At 45.5% G+C, this 21,501-nt stretch overlaps 1 protein-coding gene across 1 annotated transcript in view; it reads right to left on the minus strand.

Annotated features, from left to right (window-relative positions):
• The window catches only part of LOC119169445 (trafficking protein particle complex subunit 11 gry), a 153,520-nt gene that overhangs the window by 21,862 nt on the left and 110,157 nt on the right, over positions 1 to 21,501 (minus strand). The window contains exons 23-27 of the mRNA XM_037420514.2: positions 19,394 to 19,453; positions 18,670 to 18,795; positions 8,433 to 8,540; positions 7,550 to 7,601; positions 998 to 1,103 (exon numbers count right to left, since the gene is read on the minus strand). Coding sequence (XP_037276411.2) covers positions 998 to 1,103; positions 7,550 to 7,601; positions 8,433 to 8,540; positions 18,670 to 18,795; positions 19,394 to 19,453 — 452 coding nt within the window. The remainder of the gene's footprint in view (positions 1 to 997; positions 1,104 to 7,549; positions 7,602 to 8,432; positions 8,541 to 18,669; positions 18,796 to 19,393; positions 19,454 to 21,501) is intronic.

Raw genomic sequence — 21,501 nt, forward strand, 5'->3', positions numbered from 1 at the left:
ATTTGTTAAACCTGAATGCACGAGCGTCCACTACCGAGTCGATAACGGAGCACGGAGGCTAAATGCATTAGAATAGGCGAGCGCGCCTTGTGAGCAGTCTTATGTACCTGTCTTCGCTATTTCCGAGAACCGGACATCACCCCCGTTTCTTTTGAGCACCTTTTCTTTCTTTTCTGAACACTGCTATCGAGTTAAACAAATGAGTTCCACTGCCATGGTGAAGCAATGAATGTGATAGCAACAAATTATAATGTTATATAAAGGCTGGAAGCCTAACTTTTTGGATCTAATATGGCGTAACTCTACAGAATGTTAGTGTGAGAGAATACGGCCGTGCCAGGCAGTCTCTTCGCACTAATAGCAAAGTTCTTGGAAGGGTTCAGGAGCTATTCGTGCTCCTTTGAGTTAGTGAGCGCGCTAGCGATTGTGACCATGCCCTCAGAATCAGAGTTAACACCTGCTTTTTGAGCGATCACAGCCTTGGGGAAACTGAAACTATAACAGCTTTGAAGAACCCAAGAACACGATGTTACAGCCACATTTTCGGACACGAGGCTTGATGGCTGTCACACCTTGTGGCTAAATTCGAATCATGAGGCATAGTACAACACTGATAACCTAATTTGGCGTAACAGGGGAGGTTCGGCACAAGAGGGCACAGGCACACCAGTTTCGCACAGCTGTTCCACCCCTGTTTGCAGTAACATCTGGAGTTTTACGTCCCACAAACTACGATACGATTATGATAGGCACTGCAGTGAAGGGTGGGGAATTTCCACCCTCTGGTGTTCTTTTACTTCACTGACATTGCGCAGTAGACTGGTTTCTAAAATTTTAGTTCCATCGAAATACGACCACCATGGCAGAGATGAAACCTGCGACCTTTGAGGCAAACTATTTTACTTTGCTGGAAAAAAAGGAAAACAATGTGGAAGAGGACGAGACACCCATGCCAAGTTCTAATGCACCCTGGGGTCCGCGACGAGAGGCCGCCCACCTCTTCCATTGCAGGGTGTACTGTCCGAGGCAGCTGGGTGCATCCACCGGATTGGGAGCCACCAGGCACAACATGTCACGCGCCACCTCACCATTGTTCAGCTTCACTGCACCGCATAGAGAAACGATACCGTCAGGTCAGCAATACTAAATGCCCCACTTCTACACAACACCACTGTTAATCTATACATCATACAATTATGAAGAATCCTGTTCTTCATTTTTTACAATGATTCATTCCACACTGAAAAAGACCCAATTATCACATAACTTCGCTACGCATAAAAATGTGCTACAGCAGCATTAACACGAACTTTTGAAGCAGTATTCGTACAGTGAACAGTTGCCCACAAGCACATATTCAACGATGGCCTGTTACGCTGGGGATAGCGAGGGAGCAAAAAACAGAACGCGAAGAATTCTTTTTTTAGCACTTTTTTTTTTTTCGGAAGAGGCGATGACAGCCGCGACGCTTCGGGTGTTTCTTTCTTTGTCACTTCTCCATGTGCCCTAGAAGGCCTTGTTTGTTAGTCGTGTTCATCTCTTTTCAGCGATTACTTACCGCGTCTGCAAAGTAAGTCGGCGTTCGCGCTGCAGTGCTACTACAAATGAGTTCATTTCTGTTTGCGACGAAGAAGCGGAAGCAGTTTTCACTAAGCGAGAAAGTGGATATTCTTCGGCAACTGGAAGGCAAAACCCAGGCTGTTGTGACCAAAGAACCGAATCGCACCACAGGAATGTGGATGAGCTGGAGGCCTTCAGCTGCAAAATTTGTGCTGCACGCGTAAAAAAAAATCACAGATTTCTTTAAAGTAAATGTGCATTTTTGACGTTCACTTGTGCATTCGTTTTCGTTGTAAAAGTGAATCGTTTAGGTGCAAATTAAGTATTTATAATTAATTTTTGGGCTTTCATTGGCACGACCTTTCAAAATAATGAACAAAATGCCGTGGCCCCCCGAAGTTCGTTATACCGAGATTTCACTGTATAAACACACAAATTTTTAAATTGCAGTGGGAAAGCAGCTGATATTCTTTGGTATAGACCTGAAAAAGTATGAATTCACCAAACGATAGAGCTTGAATTAAGAGGCATCTTAAATATATTGAAAGAATAGAGGACCAACCAAAAAAAATGAATTTCAGAGGTATGTGGGGTTTAACACCCCAAAACAACCATATGATAATGAGGGACACTGTAGTGGAGGGCTCCACAAATTTCGACCACCTGGGGTTGTTTAACGTGCACCCAAATCTGAGCACACGGGTCTACAACATTTTCGCCTGCATCGTAAATGCAGCCGCCACAGCCGGGATGAAAAATTGAATTTTGTTTGAGTTAACTGAAAGTATGAATTATAAGAGTTTGAATTTTTGCAAGTCTACTGTACTAAGTAAAAAGACCTAGGCCATGAGAGATGCACCAATGAAAGTATCATCATCATCATCAACCTGACTACGTCCACTGCAGGACAAAGGCCTCTCCCACGTTCTGCCAGTTAACTCGGTCCTGTGCTTGCTGCTGCCAATTTATACCCACAAACTTCTTAACCTCATCTGCCCACCTAACCTTCTGTCTCCCCCTAACCAGCTTGCCTTCTCTGGGAATCCAGTTAGTTATTGTTTCACCAGCAGTTATCCTGTCTACGCGCTACATGCCCGGTCCATGTTCATTTCTTCTTCTTGATTTCAACTATGATATCCTTAACCCCAGTTTGTTCCCTATTCCACTCTGCTCTCTTCTTGTCTCTTAAGGTTACACATACCATTTTTCTTTCCACTGCTCGCTGCGTCGTCCTCAATTTAAGCTGAACCCTCTTTGTAACTCTCCAGGTTTCTGCTCCGTATCTAAGTACCGGCAAGATACAGCTGTTATATACCTTCCTCTTGAGGGATAGTGGCAATCTACCTGTCATAATTTGAGAGTGTTTGCCAAATGTGCTCCACCCCATTCCTATTTTTCTAGTTACTTCAATCTCGGCGGTTATTACCTGCCCTAAGTAGACATAGTCTTTTACAACTTGAAGTTCACTACTACAGTAGAACCCGGGTATATCGAACTCGCCAAAAAACGTTTATTAGTTCGATATATGGCATAATTCAATATATGCCCGGTATAGGTTTTGACACACAGGCACATAACAAACTAGAAGAAAGTACTTTATTAATATGGTGGCTTACTTGCGTGCCCTACTGTGGAACAAAATAGTCCCGCATTTTTTTCTGTGTCAACGACTTCGCTGCCTGCTACAGCACGCACGCCTCCACGTTGTCCAACGAGTCGGAGCAGCTGAGGCCGCAACCTTCAACATTCAAGCAATAGCGCCGGACCAACACAAGTGCACTAATCACTTCAGAGGATGTAGGCAATGGGCTGTCGTCGATTTCCATATTGCTGTCGCTTTGGCTAGTGGTCGGCACGGCGTCTGCGATGTAATCCTCATCCTGTAATTGGCCCATGATGGGGACATCATCGTCCGCCCTGACGAACTCGTCGAATGTCGATCCGTCGATAGCACCCGGGAACTCTGCCATCTCATTCGAAACTTCGGCGGAAACACCTGCGGTGTCTTCAGTGCTGCCAGAATTTGGGGTGTCATCACCAGGCATGCGGAAGCCGGCATGCCTAAAGCAGTTCTGGATTGTCTCCTTCTTGACATCTGCCCATGATCTACTCAACATAGAAATAGCTCCGAGCAAGACGATCTTAAGCTCCCTGCCGAAATGAAGGTTCTGCAGTAGCCTCTCCACCAGGCACTACCGATAGCCGGCTTTCATTGCGCGTATAACGCCTTGATTCAGTGGTTGCAGTACAGATGTAGTGTTCGGGGGCAAAAAACGCAGCTCGATGTTGCTGAAGGTCGTACTGCAGTGGTGCGATGAACAATTGTCCACAAGCAGGCACACCTTGCGATTTTCGCCAACCAAATCATCATTCCACGACGATAGCCATCTGCTGGAAAGCTCCCCGGTCATCCACGCCTTTGAGTTTGCTCAGTAGGTAACTGGAAGCGACAGCGCATTTCGAAAATACCGCGGTGCCGTGCTTTTCCCGATAACCAGAGGTCGAAGCTTTCTCGATCCGTCTAAATTAGCTGCCAGCAGCACGGACACACGAGCTTTGTTTGCCTTGCCGCCGCTTGTCTTGTCACCACGACACGCAAGTGTCTTGTTTGGCAACATTTGCCAAAATAGAGCGGTTTCATCCGCATTGAAGATATCTTGGGCTCTATATCTTGCTGCAATATCTCGCCAGTTTCTACGCTGTCCAGGTCCACCGCTCTGCTTTCACCTGTAACAGCTTTGCCAACGATGTCGTGCCGTTCTTTGAACCGCTGAAACCAGCTTGAACCTCCTTGGAAATCATTTCTGCCAAGCAGAAAAGCAAGGTCCTTGGCTTTCTGCTCGATCATAGGGCCGGACACCGGGATGTTTCGCGACCCAACGTCCACAAATCACTTGTAAAAGGCCGCTTCAACATCTTCGTACACAGCAGCGCGCACACGTCGGGCTCCACGGGCACCTGGCCTTTTGTCCGACTTGGCCCTGATGTCTGCCTTGTTCTTCAGGATAGTACTCAAGGTGCTCCTTGGAATTTTGTATGCGGCGGCGACGTCGGACGTCTTTTTACCGCGCTTAACCCAATTGATGGTTTCGAGTTTCGCAGCGAACGACAAATTTCGTCTCTTTGCGCAAGCCATGATGACAGCGCGCCAATACAGTTCACAGAGCACCAACAGGCAACACCACAGACCACGCTGAATCAGCAGCAGCAGGCACACAAGCATAAAGAAAGAAAAAAATGGCGCTCATTTCTACCGCCTCCGCGCCTCGGAGAAAGCACGACGTCCTCTGATTGGCTGTAAGCGCTGCGAGCGGGCCAGGATCATTTCTTGGAGGGGGGTGTTCGCCCACGCACAACCGGGTCTAACCAACTTTTTCTAGGGTAGCGCCGGCAGTTTTACCTGCCACCGCGAGGGAAGGCCAACTTGCTGGGGCACTTTTAAGGCACATGGAGTTAGATATATCAGTTGTCGTTGCTACTTTCGTTCGATAAAACAGTAACTCTTACTATATATTCTCAATGTAAACTTACCGAGTTTAGGAATTGTTCAATATATGGGATAATTTGATATAAACGGGTTCGATATAGTCGGGCTCGACTGTACCTATCTCGAAGCGCTGCTCTCTTTAGAGGTTGCTGTACATTACTTCCGTTTTCTATGAATTAATTTTAAGACCCACCTTTCCGCTCTTCTTGTCTAACTCCGTAATCATGAGTTGCAATTCGTTCCTTGAGTTACTCAGCCAGGCAATGTCATCGGCGAAGCCCAGGTTACTAAGGTACTCTCCATTAACTCTTATCCTTAACTGTTCCCATTCTCGGCCTCTGAAAACCTCCTGTAAGCACACGGTAAATAGCACTGAGGAGATTGTATCCGCCTGCCTTACTACCTTTTTGATTGGTATTCTGTTGCTTTCTTCATGAAGCACTATGGTAGCAGTTGATCCCCTGTATATTTCTTCCAGGATGTTTATATATGCTTCATCGACGCCCTGATTCCACAGTGTCTGCATGACTCCTGATATTTGGACTGAATCAAACGCCTTCTTGTAATCAATGAAGGCTATGTATAGTGGTTGGCTGTATTCTGAGCATTTCTCTATCACCTGATTGATAGTACAGTAAAAGCTCGTTAATTCAAACTTCAATACTTCGAATTTATAGATAATTAAAACTGTAAGTTGTGGTCCGGCCAAGCTCTATACAAGCCTATGAATAAAAAAGCCCGTTAATTCGAACGCGAGTAGGTTGCGCCGCGGATAATTTGAACTGCGCGCCACGCCACCGCGCCGGCGGCTTGGCTAGTCACTTGATAGGGCGACTGCTGAGTTACGAGGTGGCGTTGACAGGGAGCGGAGAGAAAAACGGAGAAACTGGCATGGAGGCCAGAGTGCAGAAAATAGCGCCACTAACTCTTCACCCCCCCCCCCCCCCCCCAATCTCTCTCTCTCGGTGGCTGCCTGCTCTCCGTCCTACGTAACCTCTAAGATTTGTTTTTTTTTTTTTTAGCGCCAATCTCGGAGCCTTTGAAAATCCTGCGTAGTTGTCGCTGTTAGATGACAGATGGCATGACCAACACACAGCAAATCGGGTGCGTCGTAGCTTTGCCCAGCCTTCTCTGTAGTCTCTGTCTCGGGCGTGCGTCGTACACCTCGATTGTTGGTGCTGGGAGTAGCTTCCGACTGTCGCGATACATTGTGTTGGTGTTAGGCCTCGGTTAACGTTTGTTGCGGTAGCGCCGGTAGTCGCTTCCCATCTGTCATGATTCTGCTGCTCCAACTTGATGGCGCGTGCCCACGGCAAATACCCTGCCAAAACAATTCCTTCCAGCAAACACGACAGCGGTACTGCAGCCCATAGACCAGGGTATAATTAGAAATTTAAAAATATTTTATTGGCGTCATATGTTAGAACGAATTATTTTGTGCAATAACTACCAAGTGACGCTCCTAAGTGCACTACACATGCTTGTGCGTGCTTGGGAGCAAGTGACAGCGCTTACAATAGCAAATTGCTTTCGCCACTGTGGCTTCAGCACCGAAGCTCTGCAAGCTGACGAGCCACCAGTGCTCGAACACAACGTCACCGCACGCGTGGCGGACGTTTTGGAAGACGTCTGCTTTGCGGACTACGTCGATGTGGACTCAAGCGCAGTGGTGTGTGGTGCACTGACGAATGGCGACATAATATGTCAGGTGAGAAGTGCAAAACCTGTCGCTGCCAGTGACGATGATGAGGAGGAGGATGAAGCACCAGTGCAACCTTCTGCTGCGGAAGTCATGGCCGGATTGAATGCCCCCCGTCTTTTCTTAAGTTTTGAAGAAGGCGGAGAAGAGGCCTTCCGCCAAATTCGCTCGTTAGAGCAAAAAGTGCTGGCTGTCACCGTCAAGAAAAGAAGGCAGACCGCGATCACAGATTTTTTCAAAAAATAAAGTGTTATGCCCTACTCGCAATGTACTATTGTTGTTCTTCACTTTCGTTAGTTCAAACATTCGTTAATTTGAACTGAGGCGGCTTCTCCTTGCGGTTCGAATTAACGAGCTTTTACTGTATGAATGTGGTCGATTGTGAGTAGCCTGTTCGAAATCCTGCTTGCTCCTTTGGTTGATTGAATTCTAGTGTTTTCTTAACTCTGTTGGCAATTACCTTTGTAAATAGCTTGTATACTATGGAGAGCAAACTGATCGGCCTGTAATTTTTCAAGTCCTTGACATCTCCTTTCTTATATATTAAGATGAATGTATGTGTTCTGTTTCAAATTGAACGACTTTGAACAGCTGCGATTTATCATTGCGTGTATGCTTCTAACCATACATATGTGTTTGTGCATGCTGTTCCACAATACAATACGGTTGCTACGCCTACGAATAAAGGACACCGCCCCATGCCTCACAACATAATACGACAGCCATAGAATTTTGCAGCAGTAATAGCCATAATGTGGCAGCCTGGATGCTTAATTGGCCATGCACGTGTCAAGATCACGCACCTCCATCAACCAACGACTGGAACTCCTTGTCCACTGTGCTCACATGCGGGCTCTGCAACACAAGGGCACAATCGCTGTTATCAGTGACACAACAAGCCAGCAGAAAGTAACCCCACAAGTGCTGATGCTGACACAGGGTGTCAAATATCTGGCGTTGATGTAATGCTTGATGCAACACCAGCAGTGTTGGGCCAAGCATTTCAAATTTCATATCAAGTACAAGCAAGTTCACATGTTGTAGAGAGGGGGTGCATACCTATGATAACCCTGTCCGATTAAAAAAAGATATCGAATGCAGACAAGTGCCATATGCAGCCAAGGCTACATATCAAAGTATGCAAAAGGAGCAATTTATTTTGCTATATTAAAAATTAAGTAAATAGAAATTCAACCTTTTATGGATACAAAAGGCATTCACCTAAGAATACGTTTTGAGCAAGTTTCAACTTTTCTCACACGTAATAAGATTAGCAATCAACGCACCTTACATTATTGAGGTTAAAATTAGATGACACTCTAAGAGAATTGAAGTGATTCATAACATCGAAAAGTTCCTTAATTTGAAGTAAGTTATCATGAGACTCAACTATGATGCAAAAATGTCACATGCACTAAAATTAAAGACACAGAGGAAACCGCAAAAAAATGGGACCAAGACGAAGGAACAAAAAACACAAGCACTGCACGCAATCAATAAACACAACTAAGTTTTAATTCACGAAATCCGACGGTTAACTCGGACAAGTAGCATATAGCTTGAGGCTAGCAGTACTACTGAAGCCTCAAAGAAGCTTCTTATTCTGAAAGTGGGTTGAAGTTTGAAGGTGATGCAGTTGGTCATTCAGCTGTGCAGCCACACACACGCTAGTAAAAGCATACTGACCAGCCTGACTGTGCCCGAGATGAGTTCCAGGGGCAGTGGGCAGCAAGACTCCATGTCCACTTGAACCACGAATTGCTCCTCCGCTCGCACCATCTCCACTGGCTCAAACTGGAACCAGAAAGGGTGAGTGAGCTAGGTGCACCTGCAGTAGCTTGGTGCCTAGTTAAACGCACTGCATTAAAAACAGTGCACAAATGAATGCAAGACAATTCAACTGCTTCAAGTACGCTATTGCACGAGGAATCTTCTGTCGTGATCGATCAGTGGTTATGGTGCTCGACTGCTGACCTGAAGGCCGCGATTTCAACACCAGCTGCGGCAGTCACATTTCGGTGAAGGCGCAATGATCGAGGCCTACGTACTGTGCGATGACTGCATTTTAGAGATCACCAGAAAGTCGAAGTCCCTTACAATCATGCAGTGGAAAGCATGAAAGTCACAATACTGAGTCACAAAAGATTCTTAAGTGAAGGCAGTTTTTTTATACTGTCTGCTATAAATTTCAGTAATAACACTGCAGTTCCGTTCTACCGAAAAAAACTTTACAGCACTGTGCAACACTGCCTTTGAATGCAGGGGCAATGCGAGGATTTGTTTTTTACTGAAGGGGAGGAGGGGCACTCGCAATTGAGTTCCAAGAACATGTGTTGCGTTTTAAATATTTTTTTCTCTTAGGAGGTGTTTTAAATATATTTTATCTTAGAGAAATACTATAAAGAGAGGAGGGGGGGGGGGGGGGGCAGGCAAAAAACTTTTGGGGGTGCTGCTGCCCTGTGACCACCGCTGGCACCGTTCTTGTTTGAATGACATTTGCCACGCCGTACTGGTGCACTGGTTCACTTGACTGCTAATTCGAAGGTCACAGGGTAAAATCCTTGCTGTGGCGGCTGCACTTTCAACAGAGACGAAAATGTTCGAGGCCCGTGGTGTACTTAAAGAACCCCAGATGCTCAAAATTTCCAGTGCCCTCCACTACGGCGCCTTTCATAATCATATTATGGCATTGGGACGTTAAGCCCTATACATTATTATTATGTTTTAATGAGATATACACATGTGGGTAAATTATTACTGTGTACTAATGTTTATACAACAAAATTTACCGGTAAAGGCAAACACGTGTTTAGCGAATAGGGTTGTGCGAATATTCGAATGGCTCAAATAATCAAATGAATAGTAGAGGACTCAAATTTACTTCTATTCAAATTTAAATAATTGAGAATTTCTAAGTATGCACAATGAATGAATAGATGCATGTTACCGTATTTACTCGCGTAATCCTCGCACTCGCATAATTCTCGCACCCCCCCCATCCCCTAACAAAAATACGTTTTCTTTTTTTCCTCGCGTAATTATCGCACCCTTGAAAACTGAAGCAACAATGTCGTCTGCTGGTTCCAGCCTCTGATGATGATAGCACGCGGCTTCTGGCGCCATCTCTTAACCATCAAGCGTACTATTGCACGGAGATTCAATCCAATCCAAGCCTAGCCGAAGTGGCCAGTGCGCGTTGCGGCGTGTTTTGCATGTTGTGTCGGTAATCTTGTCAGGTTATGAGGCCACACTGAAGCTACACGGCTGCTTTCAAGTTGAAAGTGATAGATCATGCACTAAACAACGGCAACAGGGCCGCTGGTAGGCCCTTCGGAGTCTACGAGTTATGTGTTCGCTACTGGTGACGGCAGCTGCAAGCCACCAAGACGCGTTGGGCCTGCCGTGTGTGTAAAACTGGGATTGATGGTAAACTTTATTTCTTCAAGAGGAAACTGCGGACGATTCTGTTAAATAGCCATCAGCCCAACACTAATGTCCTACGCTTACCTTTTGAGGGCTGCTGTTGAGTGACGAACGCTACCGCTACGCCCGCAACGTCCACAAGCTTTGCGTATGGTATTCTAATTCTCGACTATTTGCTTCCACTTTTTGTGTCTCAAATAAATCTTGTCTTGTGTTAAACCTCTGCTTTTATTGTTGAGGTAAGTTTTAATTAGTACTTCTTAAAGCTTGCTGTTAGTTGCTGGTGTGAGAAACCCGATTTGCAGCCACTTCGTTCTCTTTTTCCCTCTGTACGTTTTTGTAAAAAGTTTTTCCCGCGTAATTCTCACACCCCCCAACTTTGCATTGGTTTTACGGCAAAAAAAGTGCGAAGATTATGCGAGTAGATACGGTAGTGTGCTTTCAACCCCCTGTAAAGGTGATTTCACTGCATTATGGGAATGCTAAACCGTGAAAGCATCTAATTTAAAGGGCCCTGCAACACTTTTAAATGCGAATGCATTTCTTAGTCGGGGCATGTCAGGTGTTTTTCAGAGTCCACACACCGGCAGGTGTTATCTCTCCGCTCTCACTATCTCACCCCTAGCAACAGATGCGGGCGCGTAGGCTGATCCTCGCCCCTAGCAACCAGAGCAGTTGACGTGGGTGGTGTAGTAGAGAGTAAGTGGGGAGAGAGAAAATGCGCGCTATGGCGTGTAAGGGCGCGCGCATTGCCGGAGCTCGGCGGAGCTCCCACCTGTGTGGAGAGAGTGTCACAGCCATTGTATCAGCCATCGACCAATTTAAGCATGGCACACTCGGTCGTTACTGGGGCCAGCGTGAAAGGCCACCACTTGTCTACGCATACATGCGCGATCACACTGAAAAAAAAAAAAAAAAAGATAAAAAGTGCTGGCCGTCACGAGGCACAAACGTATTTTCTTTTCCCATGCCATCCCCCCTGCTTAGCTTCCAGCACTTCCGCATGGATGAGAAGAGAGAATGCAATTATAGCATGCAACAAATATTTGCAACTCCGCTCGTACTGGACAAATTTCAAAATGTTTTGTGGCAGTGAATTCGTGAGGCAATACGCTTCGTTAGTGAAGTCATTGCATGGCTACTTGAAAAAATTTTGCAGGACCCCTTCAAATGAACATAATATTTTCAAATCGATTCATCGTTTTTTTAAGCAAAGGTTGTTTTGCCAGCTTTCATGCTTTAGGTATAATAAATTTTTAAATGCTACATATTTTACAGGTTATCACTGGCATTCCGCTGACAATATAGTTCTGCTACCTCTCAAAGTTGTTTTGACTTCCTTTGAATGAAAAAAAAAAGATCCATTTGCATAGAGGTCTTATTTCAATTTAAAAAAATATTGGGCAGGTCAGTTAGGTAATGATAAATATGGCCATTTTTTTTATATGTCATATATACTACTCGAATTCGATTCGAAATTATTCGACCAAGGTCCCTATTCTCTCCTATTTCAGTTTGAACCTAGAATTCACTATTCGCACACGCCTAATAGAAAAACAACCCTTCTGTTTTTTTTTTGTTTGTTCTTTAAGTTTTTGCTCTTGTTAAACAATCTGTAAAGGCATAAAGGCTAAGGGCAATAAAGAGCTTACTTATCCAGTGAATAGTGCAAACTAGTTGAGTACTGAAAGTGTTAAAGTGATATTCTGTAAAGTACAGTACATGGGAACAGTACATTGGGTCAATATTTTCTATTTCTCAATTTAGTTTCTTTTTTTTTTTTGCAATACCCCCCTTCCTTAATGTTAGGAAATATCAGAACAATATATGCAGTAGAAATTGAGAAAACAGCATTTTACTAATGTGTTGTCATTACAAATCACATGATAGTCTGGCTACCATGTTGAAAATATTTTTACTTTCCCTTGGCACACTGCCATCTTCTTTGCAAATGGTAAAGAGGAGAAATCAGAGGTCAGAACAGCCACACCACTATATTGTCATGAGCAAAACAAGACGGACAGCCAGAAGTTCACCTGCACCAGAGCAAAGAAAATGTTCTCTTCTTCTTCGCAGTCCAAATGAGCCACAGCGGCTCGTTCATCAATGGTGACATTACCCCCTTTCCCAAGAAGCATCTTCTCGATGCTGTACATGAAGGCAAAAAAAAAAAAAGAAAATGAGATGAAAATTACTACGCAAGCAAAATGAATGGCGTGAGGCAGAATAACATAGTTGGTTGTGGAGTCAAGAGTTCAATGAGAAATAAGAAAAATAGGAAAGAATGTAAAAAAAAAAGAGCAAACAAAAAGAAAGACGCGAAGTTACCAATAAAGTCAGTCACTCGCTGGTGATTTACAGCATGAAAAGTATGGTTTGAGCCGTGAAACATGAATGACTTCAGTCTGCGGGTGAAACGGGAACGCCTCAAAGTGCCTTCTGGGAGAACCTCGTAAGTGACGTCGCTGATACGTCGTACGACATTGTAAAGGCCGAAATAGCGGCGAAGAAGCTTTTCTGAACGGCCACGCTGTCGGATAGGGGTCTACACCCAGACTTCATCACCAGGCTTGAAAATAACTTTACGGTGACGAAGATTGTAGTGGCGCGCGTCTGCGGTTTGGTGATGTTGAATACGATGACGAGCAAGTTGACGGGCCTCTTCTGCGCACTGCCCAAATTTGGCGGCATCCGTGTGGTATATCCTTAAGTTGTCGGGCAGGAGCATGGCGTCGAGCATCGTCGTGACCTCGCGACCATGGACTAAGCGAAAAGGTGTGAAACCAGTACTTTCTTGAACAGCAGTGTTATACGCAAAAGTTACATAAGGAAGTATGGCGTCCCAGTTCTTGCAATCGATGTCCACATACATTGACAGCATGTCTGCAATTGTCTTATTGAGTTGTTCAGTCAGCCCGTTTGCTTGCGGGTGGTAAGCCATTGTTTTACTATGTTCCGTGCCACTTAGTGGCAAGACTTCCTGCAGCATCTCTGCAGTGAAAGCTGTCCCACGATCAGTTATGATGACAACTGGCGCACCGTGACGTAAGACGATGCTGTTAACGAAAAATTGGGCAACGTCTGCTGCGGTGGCTTTGGGAAGTGCCTTTGTTTCACAATAGCGTGTTAAATAGCCGGTAGCGACCACAATCCACCAGTTTCCAGGCAAACACATGGGGAATGAACCCAGCAAGTCCATGCCAATCTGATGAAAGGAAGCCTTTGGTGGGCCTATTGGTTGCAGTAGTCCCGCTGGTCTTAAAGGTGCAATCCTACATCTCGGACAGTCGCGACATGTGCGAACGTAGTGCTTCACAGTCTTCGCGAGACGTGGCCAGTAGTAGGGGCGTTGAATCTGTTGCAGCATGCACGTATAGCCGAGGTGTCCGGACGATGGCTCATCATGACACGCACGTAAAATGTCACCCCGAAGCATAGTTGGCGCAACAAGCAGATACATAGCTTGTGTAGGATGAAAGTTCTTTTTAAAAACCCCATCGCGGAAACAAAAAGAGGATAGTGAACGTGCAAAGCTTCGAGGAGGGTGGGAATTGCGTCCTTCCAGGTAGTCAATGAGAGGGATGAGCTCCGAGTCATGACGCTGTTGCTCAGCCAAGCGGGTTGCTGATACGGCAGAAAGAAAAGTGTTGTCGTCTTTAAGGTCAGTAATGGCATTTTCGACCGGTGCACATGAGAGACAGTCAGCGTCGGTGTGTTTCTGCCCAAATATGTGAACGATGGTGACATCGAAATCTTGTATCCGAAGGCTCCATCGTGCTAGACGACCTGAGGGATCTTTGAGATTTGCGAGCCAACCAAGGGAATGGTGGTCGCTAACTACTCCGAATGGGCGGCCATACAAGTATGGGCGGAACTTTGTTATGGCCCAGACAACAGCGAGGCATTCCTTTTCGGTTGCAGAATAGTTTTTCTCAGCTGGGGATAACGTTCTGCTCGCATAAGCGATCACGCGCTCTACCCCATTATGCCAATGAACTAATACCGCTCCCAGTCCAACGTTACTGGCGTCAGTGTGTAATTTCATGTCGGCGCTTTCGTCAAAATGACACAGTACAGGCAGAGCCTGGAGGAGGTTCCAGAGGGTGTCCAATGCATGGCACTGATCGGGACCCCAAATAAACGAGACACCGTCTTTTGTAAGCTTGTTGAGGGGTTCAGCAATCTTCGAAAAGTTTTTGACAAAGCGCCTATAATATGCACAAAGCCCCAGAAATCGGCGTAGGTCGTGCTTATTTGTGGGCACGGGAAAGGCGACAACGGCGCGGGTTTTCTCCAGATCTGGGCGAATGCCGGCATGGCTCACAACGTGACCAAAAAACTTCAGTTCTTCATATCCATAATGACATTTCTCGGGTTTGAGAGAAAGCCCCGCTGTTCTGATTGCCTGAAGAACTGCCTGAAGAACTGCCTGAAGGCGTTGGACGTGTCGTTCAAATGCGTCTGCAAAGGCCACGACGTCATCAAGGTAAACAAGACATGATTGCCACTTGAGCCCCGTGAGAACCGTATCCATCATTCTTTAAAAAATAGCTGGCGCTGAGCATAGACCGAAAGGCAACACTTTAAACTCGTACAAGTTGTCGGGAGTAATGAACGCCGTCTTTTCGTGGTCGCGCTCATCCACTACGATTTGCCAGTCGCTGCTACGCAAATCCATGGAGGAAAAATATTTAGCGTTGCATATAAAGTCCAACGAGACATCTATCCGGGGTAGAGGATAGACGTCCTTTTTGGTGACCTTGTTCAGTTTATGGTAACCAACGCAAAAATGCAACGTACCGTCCTTCTTCTTTACTAGCACAACTGGCGAAGCCCAGGGACTGGTCGATGGCTGGATGACGTCAACCTGAAGCATCTGCTGGACTTGGTAACGTATAGCGTCTTGCTCTTTTTGCGACACCCTATAGGCATGTTGTCGAATGGGTCTATCGGTTGGTTCCGTGATGATACGATGCTGAGCATGTGGTGTCTGTTAAACCTTTGACGTATTGGCAAAGCAGTCTTGAAATTAGCCGAGTATATGCAAAAGACTTTCTCATTGAGCCGAAGTTAGTTTCTTGTTTACGTCGAGAGTGCTCGCGAAGGCCTCGTCAGGGTGGCCATTCGATGAAAATGAAGCTAACGTGGACGAACCATCGACATCGGCAAGTTCTTCACAATATGCAATGGCAGTGTGTCTCGTTAGGTGGCGATATTCGTCGCTGAAGTCTGTGACCAGCAGGTGAAGATGCCTGTTGCTAGGCTGAATGATTCCTCGGGCAACACAGATTTGTCGTGAAATCAGGAGAGACAAATTGGCCTCTGCAATTACCATGTCAGACACGTCCTGTCCCAATTCTATTTTGACTAAGAGGCTGCTTCGAGGTGGGAGAGTCAGAGAATCGTCGGTAACACAGAGCGCCGTTTTCTTGAATTGTGTGCTGTGATTTGCAGCGCAAAAAGGATCCTCGAACGACACAAGTAATTCACAGAGGTTGATGACAGCGCCGTATTCACGAAGGAAGTCCATTCCTAGATTGACTGGCCGAGAACACACGCGCAATCTGAGGAAAGAGCCCGCAAATGTCGTCGTACGTATTCGAATGTGTGCCTTGCACATACCAGTAGGCATCACCAGATGGCCACCTGCCGTGCGCAACTGGTGTCCTTGCCACGGTGTGGTAACCTTCCTCAGTTCAGATGCCAGTGTGGCGCTCATTACGGAATAGTCGGCACCAGAGTCAACGAGGGCGTTGACAGCATGATTGTCGGCGAAGACGGCGATTTCGGCAGAAACGATCTTTCTGCTGTCGGAGAGCACTGCAAAACCGGAATGGTCCTCGTCCGATCGTTGCGTCGAAGGAGGGTCTTTTACTATTTGCCGGCCCACGACTTCACCGCAAGAAGTCGCCGTTCCTAGTTTCCACTGCGGGGACTTGGTGACCGGCTCCTGAAAGGAGCGGAAGACGATGAGGGCAAACTGGGTGACGTAGACCGGCGAGGCGATGGTGATCTCGACTGGTGGTGCTGAATAGTCGAAGGAGTTCGCTGGCCCGTAAGATAGGCTTCAATTTCGAGGGGGCGCTCCTCGTAGCGTGGGCATCGAGCATCAGGGTGGAAGTTGCAGAGACCTAGTTGTCGGTATTGACAGTTCCGGTACACGTGATCCACTTCACCGCAGTGATAGCAGAGCGGACGGTTATCCGAGGTGCGCCACGTGCTTGCCTTGCTACCATTTTGTCTTGAGGCTGACGGCAGATAGGTGGGTGTGCTCGGAAACCTTGAGCTGAGAGGCGGGCTTGAAGCAGTGTCGTGGAATGGCTGCATAGCCTGGTACCTTGGCCGCGTAGCAAGATCTGTAGCCGGTAGCGCAGGGGATCGCAATGCCGCTGCGTATGTCAGGACTGGGGCCTCAGGAATCGGTGGTGTGATTGGGGCCAGGGGTGTGACGGCCTGCCAGACTTCTTGTCTGATTACATCCGCAAGGGCTGACACAGGTAGATGGGATCCCACTGTCTGAAGCTGTCGCCATTCGTCCTGAACGATACTTAGAATGAAGTCTGCGAGGGCCTGTCTCTCGTTGTCAGAGCCGATAGAGCATGTGGTGGCCGGGATCTGGCATTCATATAGTGACGACCGCTGCTGCAGAGTACGTTCCATCGTAGTTGCCTCAATGATGAACTGGGCGACTGTTGCCGGTAGATTGGGCACGAGCCCAGCGAAAAGCTGTTCTTTTTCTGCGCGCATCAAATGCCGCACCTTGTTTTCCTCTGGCATGGCAGGGTCTGCGCGCTTGAAGAGCCGAAGCATGTCCTCGACAAACATGGATACTCATTCGTTCGGCCGCTGGTTTCTGCAGGATATGGCTTGTTCAGCCCTCTCCTTTCTCTCGGTGTTGCGATAGGCGTCAAGGAGCTATCGGCTAAACTCTTGCCAGGTTCCAAAGGAGCCCTCGTGGTTCTCGTACCACGTCTTCGCAGCATCCTCCAAGTAGAAGTAAACTCTTGCGAACAGCTTGCGAACATCGTCCCATTCGTTGATACTGGCAACCCGATTAAAGTGGTCGAGCCAGTCATCAACATCTTCGAAGATGTCTCCTTGGAACGGCTTTGGTGTCTGTGGTGCATGAAAAACATGCGCGAAAAGAGAACCATGGGCATCGCTGGTTTGGACCGCCTGGCTTGTCATTGGAGTTGCCATCATTCTGGGTGTCGATGCCAAGGGACCGAATTCAGGGGGTAACCCACGCAGGCAGCAGCTGCTTCTTGCTCTGGGAGATGTAGCTGTCTCCAAGATGGCCGACACAGCCGAAGTACACGTACCCAACGTATCCACCAGTAATGTCACGAGCAAAACAAGACCTACAGCCTGGAGTTCACCTAAACCTGAGCAACGAAAATGTTCTCTTCTTCTTCGCAGTCCAAAACGAGTATGAGCCACAGTGGCTCATTCATCATTGGTGGCAATATATACTCCAAGGAAAAATAAAGCCAGCCCCGTTCTGAGCTCACTTTTCTCGGCTTTCAGTTTTTGTGCAGTTACTGTAAGCTGTCCTTGTGCCATGTCAGAACAAAAGATACAATCGCTGTTTTTAGCACTTACTTCTTGAGACGCTGCTGAGTGCTGTAATGTTCCCCACTTCTGCCTCTTTTGACCTCGGTTCCTGGCACACCATACAAAATTTCATAATAATTTTTGTTCTATACTTTCTAGATAGACGATAAGCATAGGATGTTTCAAAAAATTTTGAATACTAAAATATAAACGTTACAGTTTTAGAGCACAGAATGGGCTCTTGCAGATATGCTCGTGCAAAAATCTTCACAAGCTTATGTCTTATTAATGAATTTAGGGATTACAATAAGAGCTTATCAAATGTTATAAAAATGTAACAGGCAGCTCAATACTGATTTCAATCCTAAGCATAACTAATTCCCTCTGCACACCAAATTAGATAACAATTGTTAGCATTCTATGTCCCCAAACCACTACATGATTGTGAGATGCATTGTAGTCTAGCACTTCAGAAATTTAAACTACCTGGGCTACTTCAATGCACACCTATCTCTAAGCGCACGGTCCTAAAGCATATTCACCTCCATCGAAATGCCGCGGTTAGGATTCGAACACGTGACCTTTGAGGTAGTCGTCAAGCACCACGCCAACATGGTCAAAAAGTGTTTCATTGGCAAACCTTCGTTAAATTTTACATTATACATACATATTTTATGGTACATATTTTTTGTTCTTTTAGATTCATTATATTTGTAGAGGAAAGCATTTGAACATACATAGTAAATAAATAATTTTTATCCTTTCTATTTCAACTTAAAGAGCAGTTTTGTACACATGTGCTTAATATATAACAGTTTGACTGAGACTTCATTTTTGTTTATACATCATGTGTTTACTGAAGTTTATAAATGTGCATAATAGTTTACTCTCTCTATTTTGCACTTTGTCACATGGAATGAATAATGTTCGAGTGCCTGAGGCGAACCTTGAGGTTGAGCAGCCTGGCTGAGAAAGCGAATGGCTCAATGCACTCCAGGTCGAGTAAGATCTCGCGGCAGCAGGTGCAGCACAGAACACGGCCGTCCACCTCTACCTCCGTCTTGTACTCCACCTGCATGGTAGTCGAGACATTTGTTCAAGGGCTGCTTGCTCAGGTAGACATGTAGGGTGTTCTATGTAACTCCAACCAAATATGTATCAAAACAAAAAAATAGTGGTTAACCACAAATCAATGAAACCGATGACATAAGGTTTGCTGCACTGTTTACCGTATTTCCTCCTTTGCACTAAATCGTTTAATTGAAAGTACCACAAAATAGCGCCTATAATCATTTTGAAATGCCCCTACAACACAAGGAAACATACTTGACCCTAAAGTGAATTTTATAAATACTGCATTATTGAACTCAGTTACTGCATTATTGAACTATTACACAACATAAAAAATGCCTCAACAAAAGCCACACGATAATGAACCTTGTGCTATAACTTTTTTACGCTGTGCCATCCCTCCCTGCGTAGGTTACAGCGTGCTCGTCGGGATGACGGAAGAGGGAAAACGACAAATTCCAGTAACCCTGCTTGCTCTTGATGGATTGGAGAAATTTTTGTGCCAATCTATTCGTGAGGCAATAGACTCCAATCTGGGGCAATTTGACGAGCACTTGAAAAAGTGATACAGGTGCCCTTCAACTGAATCCACTGCTCACCTTGACGAAAACCCTGCGTGTTCCAACTTCAGAGTTCCTCAGCAAAACAGTCTGCTTTTTCTGCAGGGACAAAAAAAAATCGGCTTTAGAATGCGAGTAATGCTCAAAAAACAGGCTCACATACTACATTGCGTGGTGGCTATAACACTCCTGAACCGAAATTAAATGGTAAATCAAAATTTAACGGTAATTCAGAAATTCAATGGGGGTAGCGAGGACTAGTGGCGCTGTAGTCAGATTTTGCTTTCATGGCCGGCGCATGTTGTGATCAGAGGCAGCGACGTGTGAGCGATTACCGCAAATGCTCTACTGTACTCACACGTCACGTCTCGGACTGTTTTTGGCATTGCGTAATTTCCAGTATGAGAACGCGTTTGTCATGTATGAAGCGTAGCGAGGAGGAGCAGATTTATCTCGGCGACTTGCTTTGCGCCGGGCTCCAACAACAGCGACCGCAATGACAACTTCGCTTCACACAACTTGTTTGCTTATTTTATTTATTTTAATTGTAAACATGGTTACTCAGTAGCACGGGCCAAGGTAAAAGCTGCAATAAACAGCTTGAGAAACTTATATTTATAGCCCCGGGTCTGTTTCCCCCTGCAGTGATGGGCTAGTAGATGAATGATCGTAAGGAAACTTCCTGTCTAACTTTCCACCTTACCTGAGAGTTCATATTGTCGTGCAAATAAAAATTATCATTTCATTCCATTATTATTATTACATGCGGCAGCATTTGGCTGATATGGCATAGGCGCCGTCACTGAGTATTATATATATTGTGTGACAACAATACCACAACACGTACAAACACAACTACAGTGGAACCCTTTTAAGAGACACTGATATAAGAGAAAAATGGGTATAAGAGACACCAGTGTGCCAACAGTGAAATACAGATTGATAGGAAAATGCATATGTAGTACCCTGCTTATAAGAGAGGTCTAGAATAAAAGACAAGAATTGCTGCCTGGAGCATGCCTTTATTAAAGCGGTTTAACTGCATTACCAAACTTCGAGAACGCTTGAGCTTGGCCTTCAAGAGTAGAATGTGATAGCGTAGTCGGGTTCCATGCGAATCACCTTCTGAATTATTAGCCTAGCGTCGGTCTCAGTGCTTGCCTCAACCCTGCCGTGAGAAAATGAATGACTGTGCGTGCAACACTGTCTGTTTTGAACCATCGTAGAATGTCTACTGCTAGTGCAATTGTTAAGTGCAAACTACGCCATATTTGTTTCTTTTGCGAATCAGCGAGGGGTAATCTGCACGTGCACAAGGCAACATGCAAACATAACTTGTTTTGTTTCGCTCTGTAGTGGCTGAGCCTTTCTAACACCCACACGAAGGGCATTTCACATGTTTTTGTGCCCTGGCGCGATTCTACGCTTCTACCACCCAATATTGCACGCGTTAAAGAGATTTCTTCTTCTACATGAAGGAAAGAAGTGTAAACATAAGGCCTCCTTTTATTTTTTGTTACACACAATATTAATAAGAACGTCTACAACATCACAGTTTTTCTTTCGAATCAGTTTCAACCATTGGCGTGTCTCTGTGGTAGAACCCCTGATTGCCACGCAGACAGCCCGAGATTAATTCTCACTCGTACTGAAGTTTTTATAATTTATTTTATTGGCAGCTTTCTCGAGTTTTTTGGTCATGAACAAAATGTCTTTTCAAATAAAACCGGAGACGCCAACATTAGAATTTCTGCGAAACGGGCTCCTTAACGCTATCGAGTTGAAATGAAATACAAAGCATAAAAATAAGCATAGGTTAAGAGACAGTCATTTATCCGACGTACGTAATTTCAGAGAATGATCAAGCTACTCACTGAAAGGTATTCAGTCAATCAAGCTACACACTGAAACCTCTAACAAAAATAAGCCAAGAGAGTGACCGGAGGAGTGAAACAAGTTGAGACCATGTTACTATAGTCGAGGTTTCAAATCCGCCATGGCAAAGTGAATCATTTGCATGCCAGAATTTGTCCTTGATAGGAGTATAAACCAATTATTGTTCCGTGACAGACATCCGAAAAAATTCAACACAGCTCAAAAGGTGCGAGCGAACCTTGTATCGCAAAGATAGAAAGCTCACTGCCAAA

The sequence above is a fragment of the Rhipicephalus microplus genome, unplaced genomic scaffold, assembly GCF_043290135.1.
Source record: "Rhipicephalus microplus isolate Deutch F79 unplaced genomic scaffold, USDA_Rmic scaffold_23, whole genome shotgun sequence".
NCBI lineage: Eukaryota > Metazoa > Arthropoda > Arachnida > Ixodida > Ixodidae > Rhipicephalus > Rhipicephalus microplus.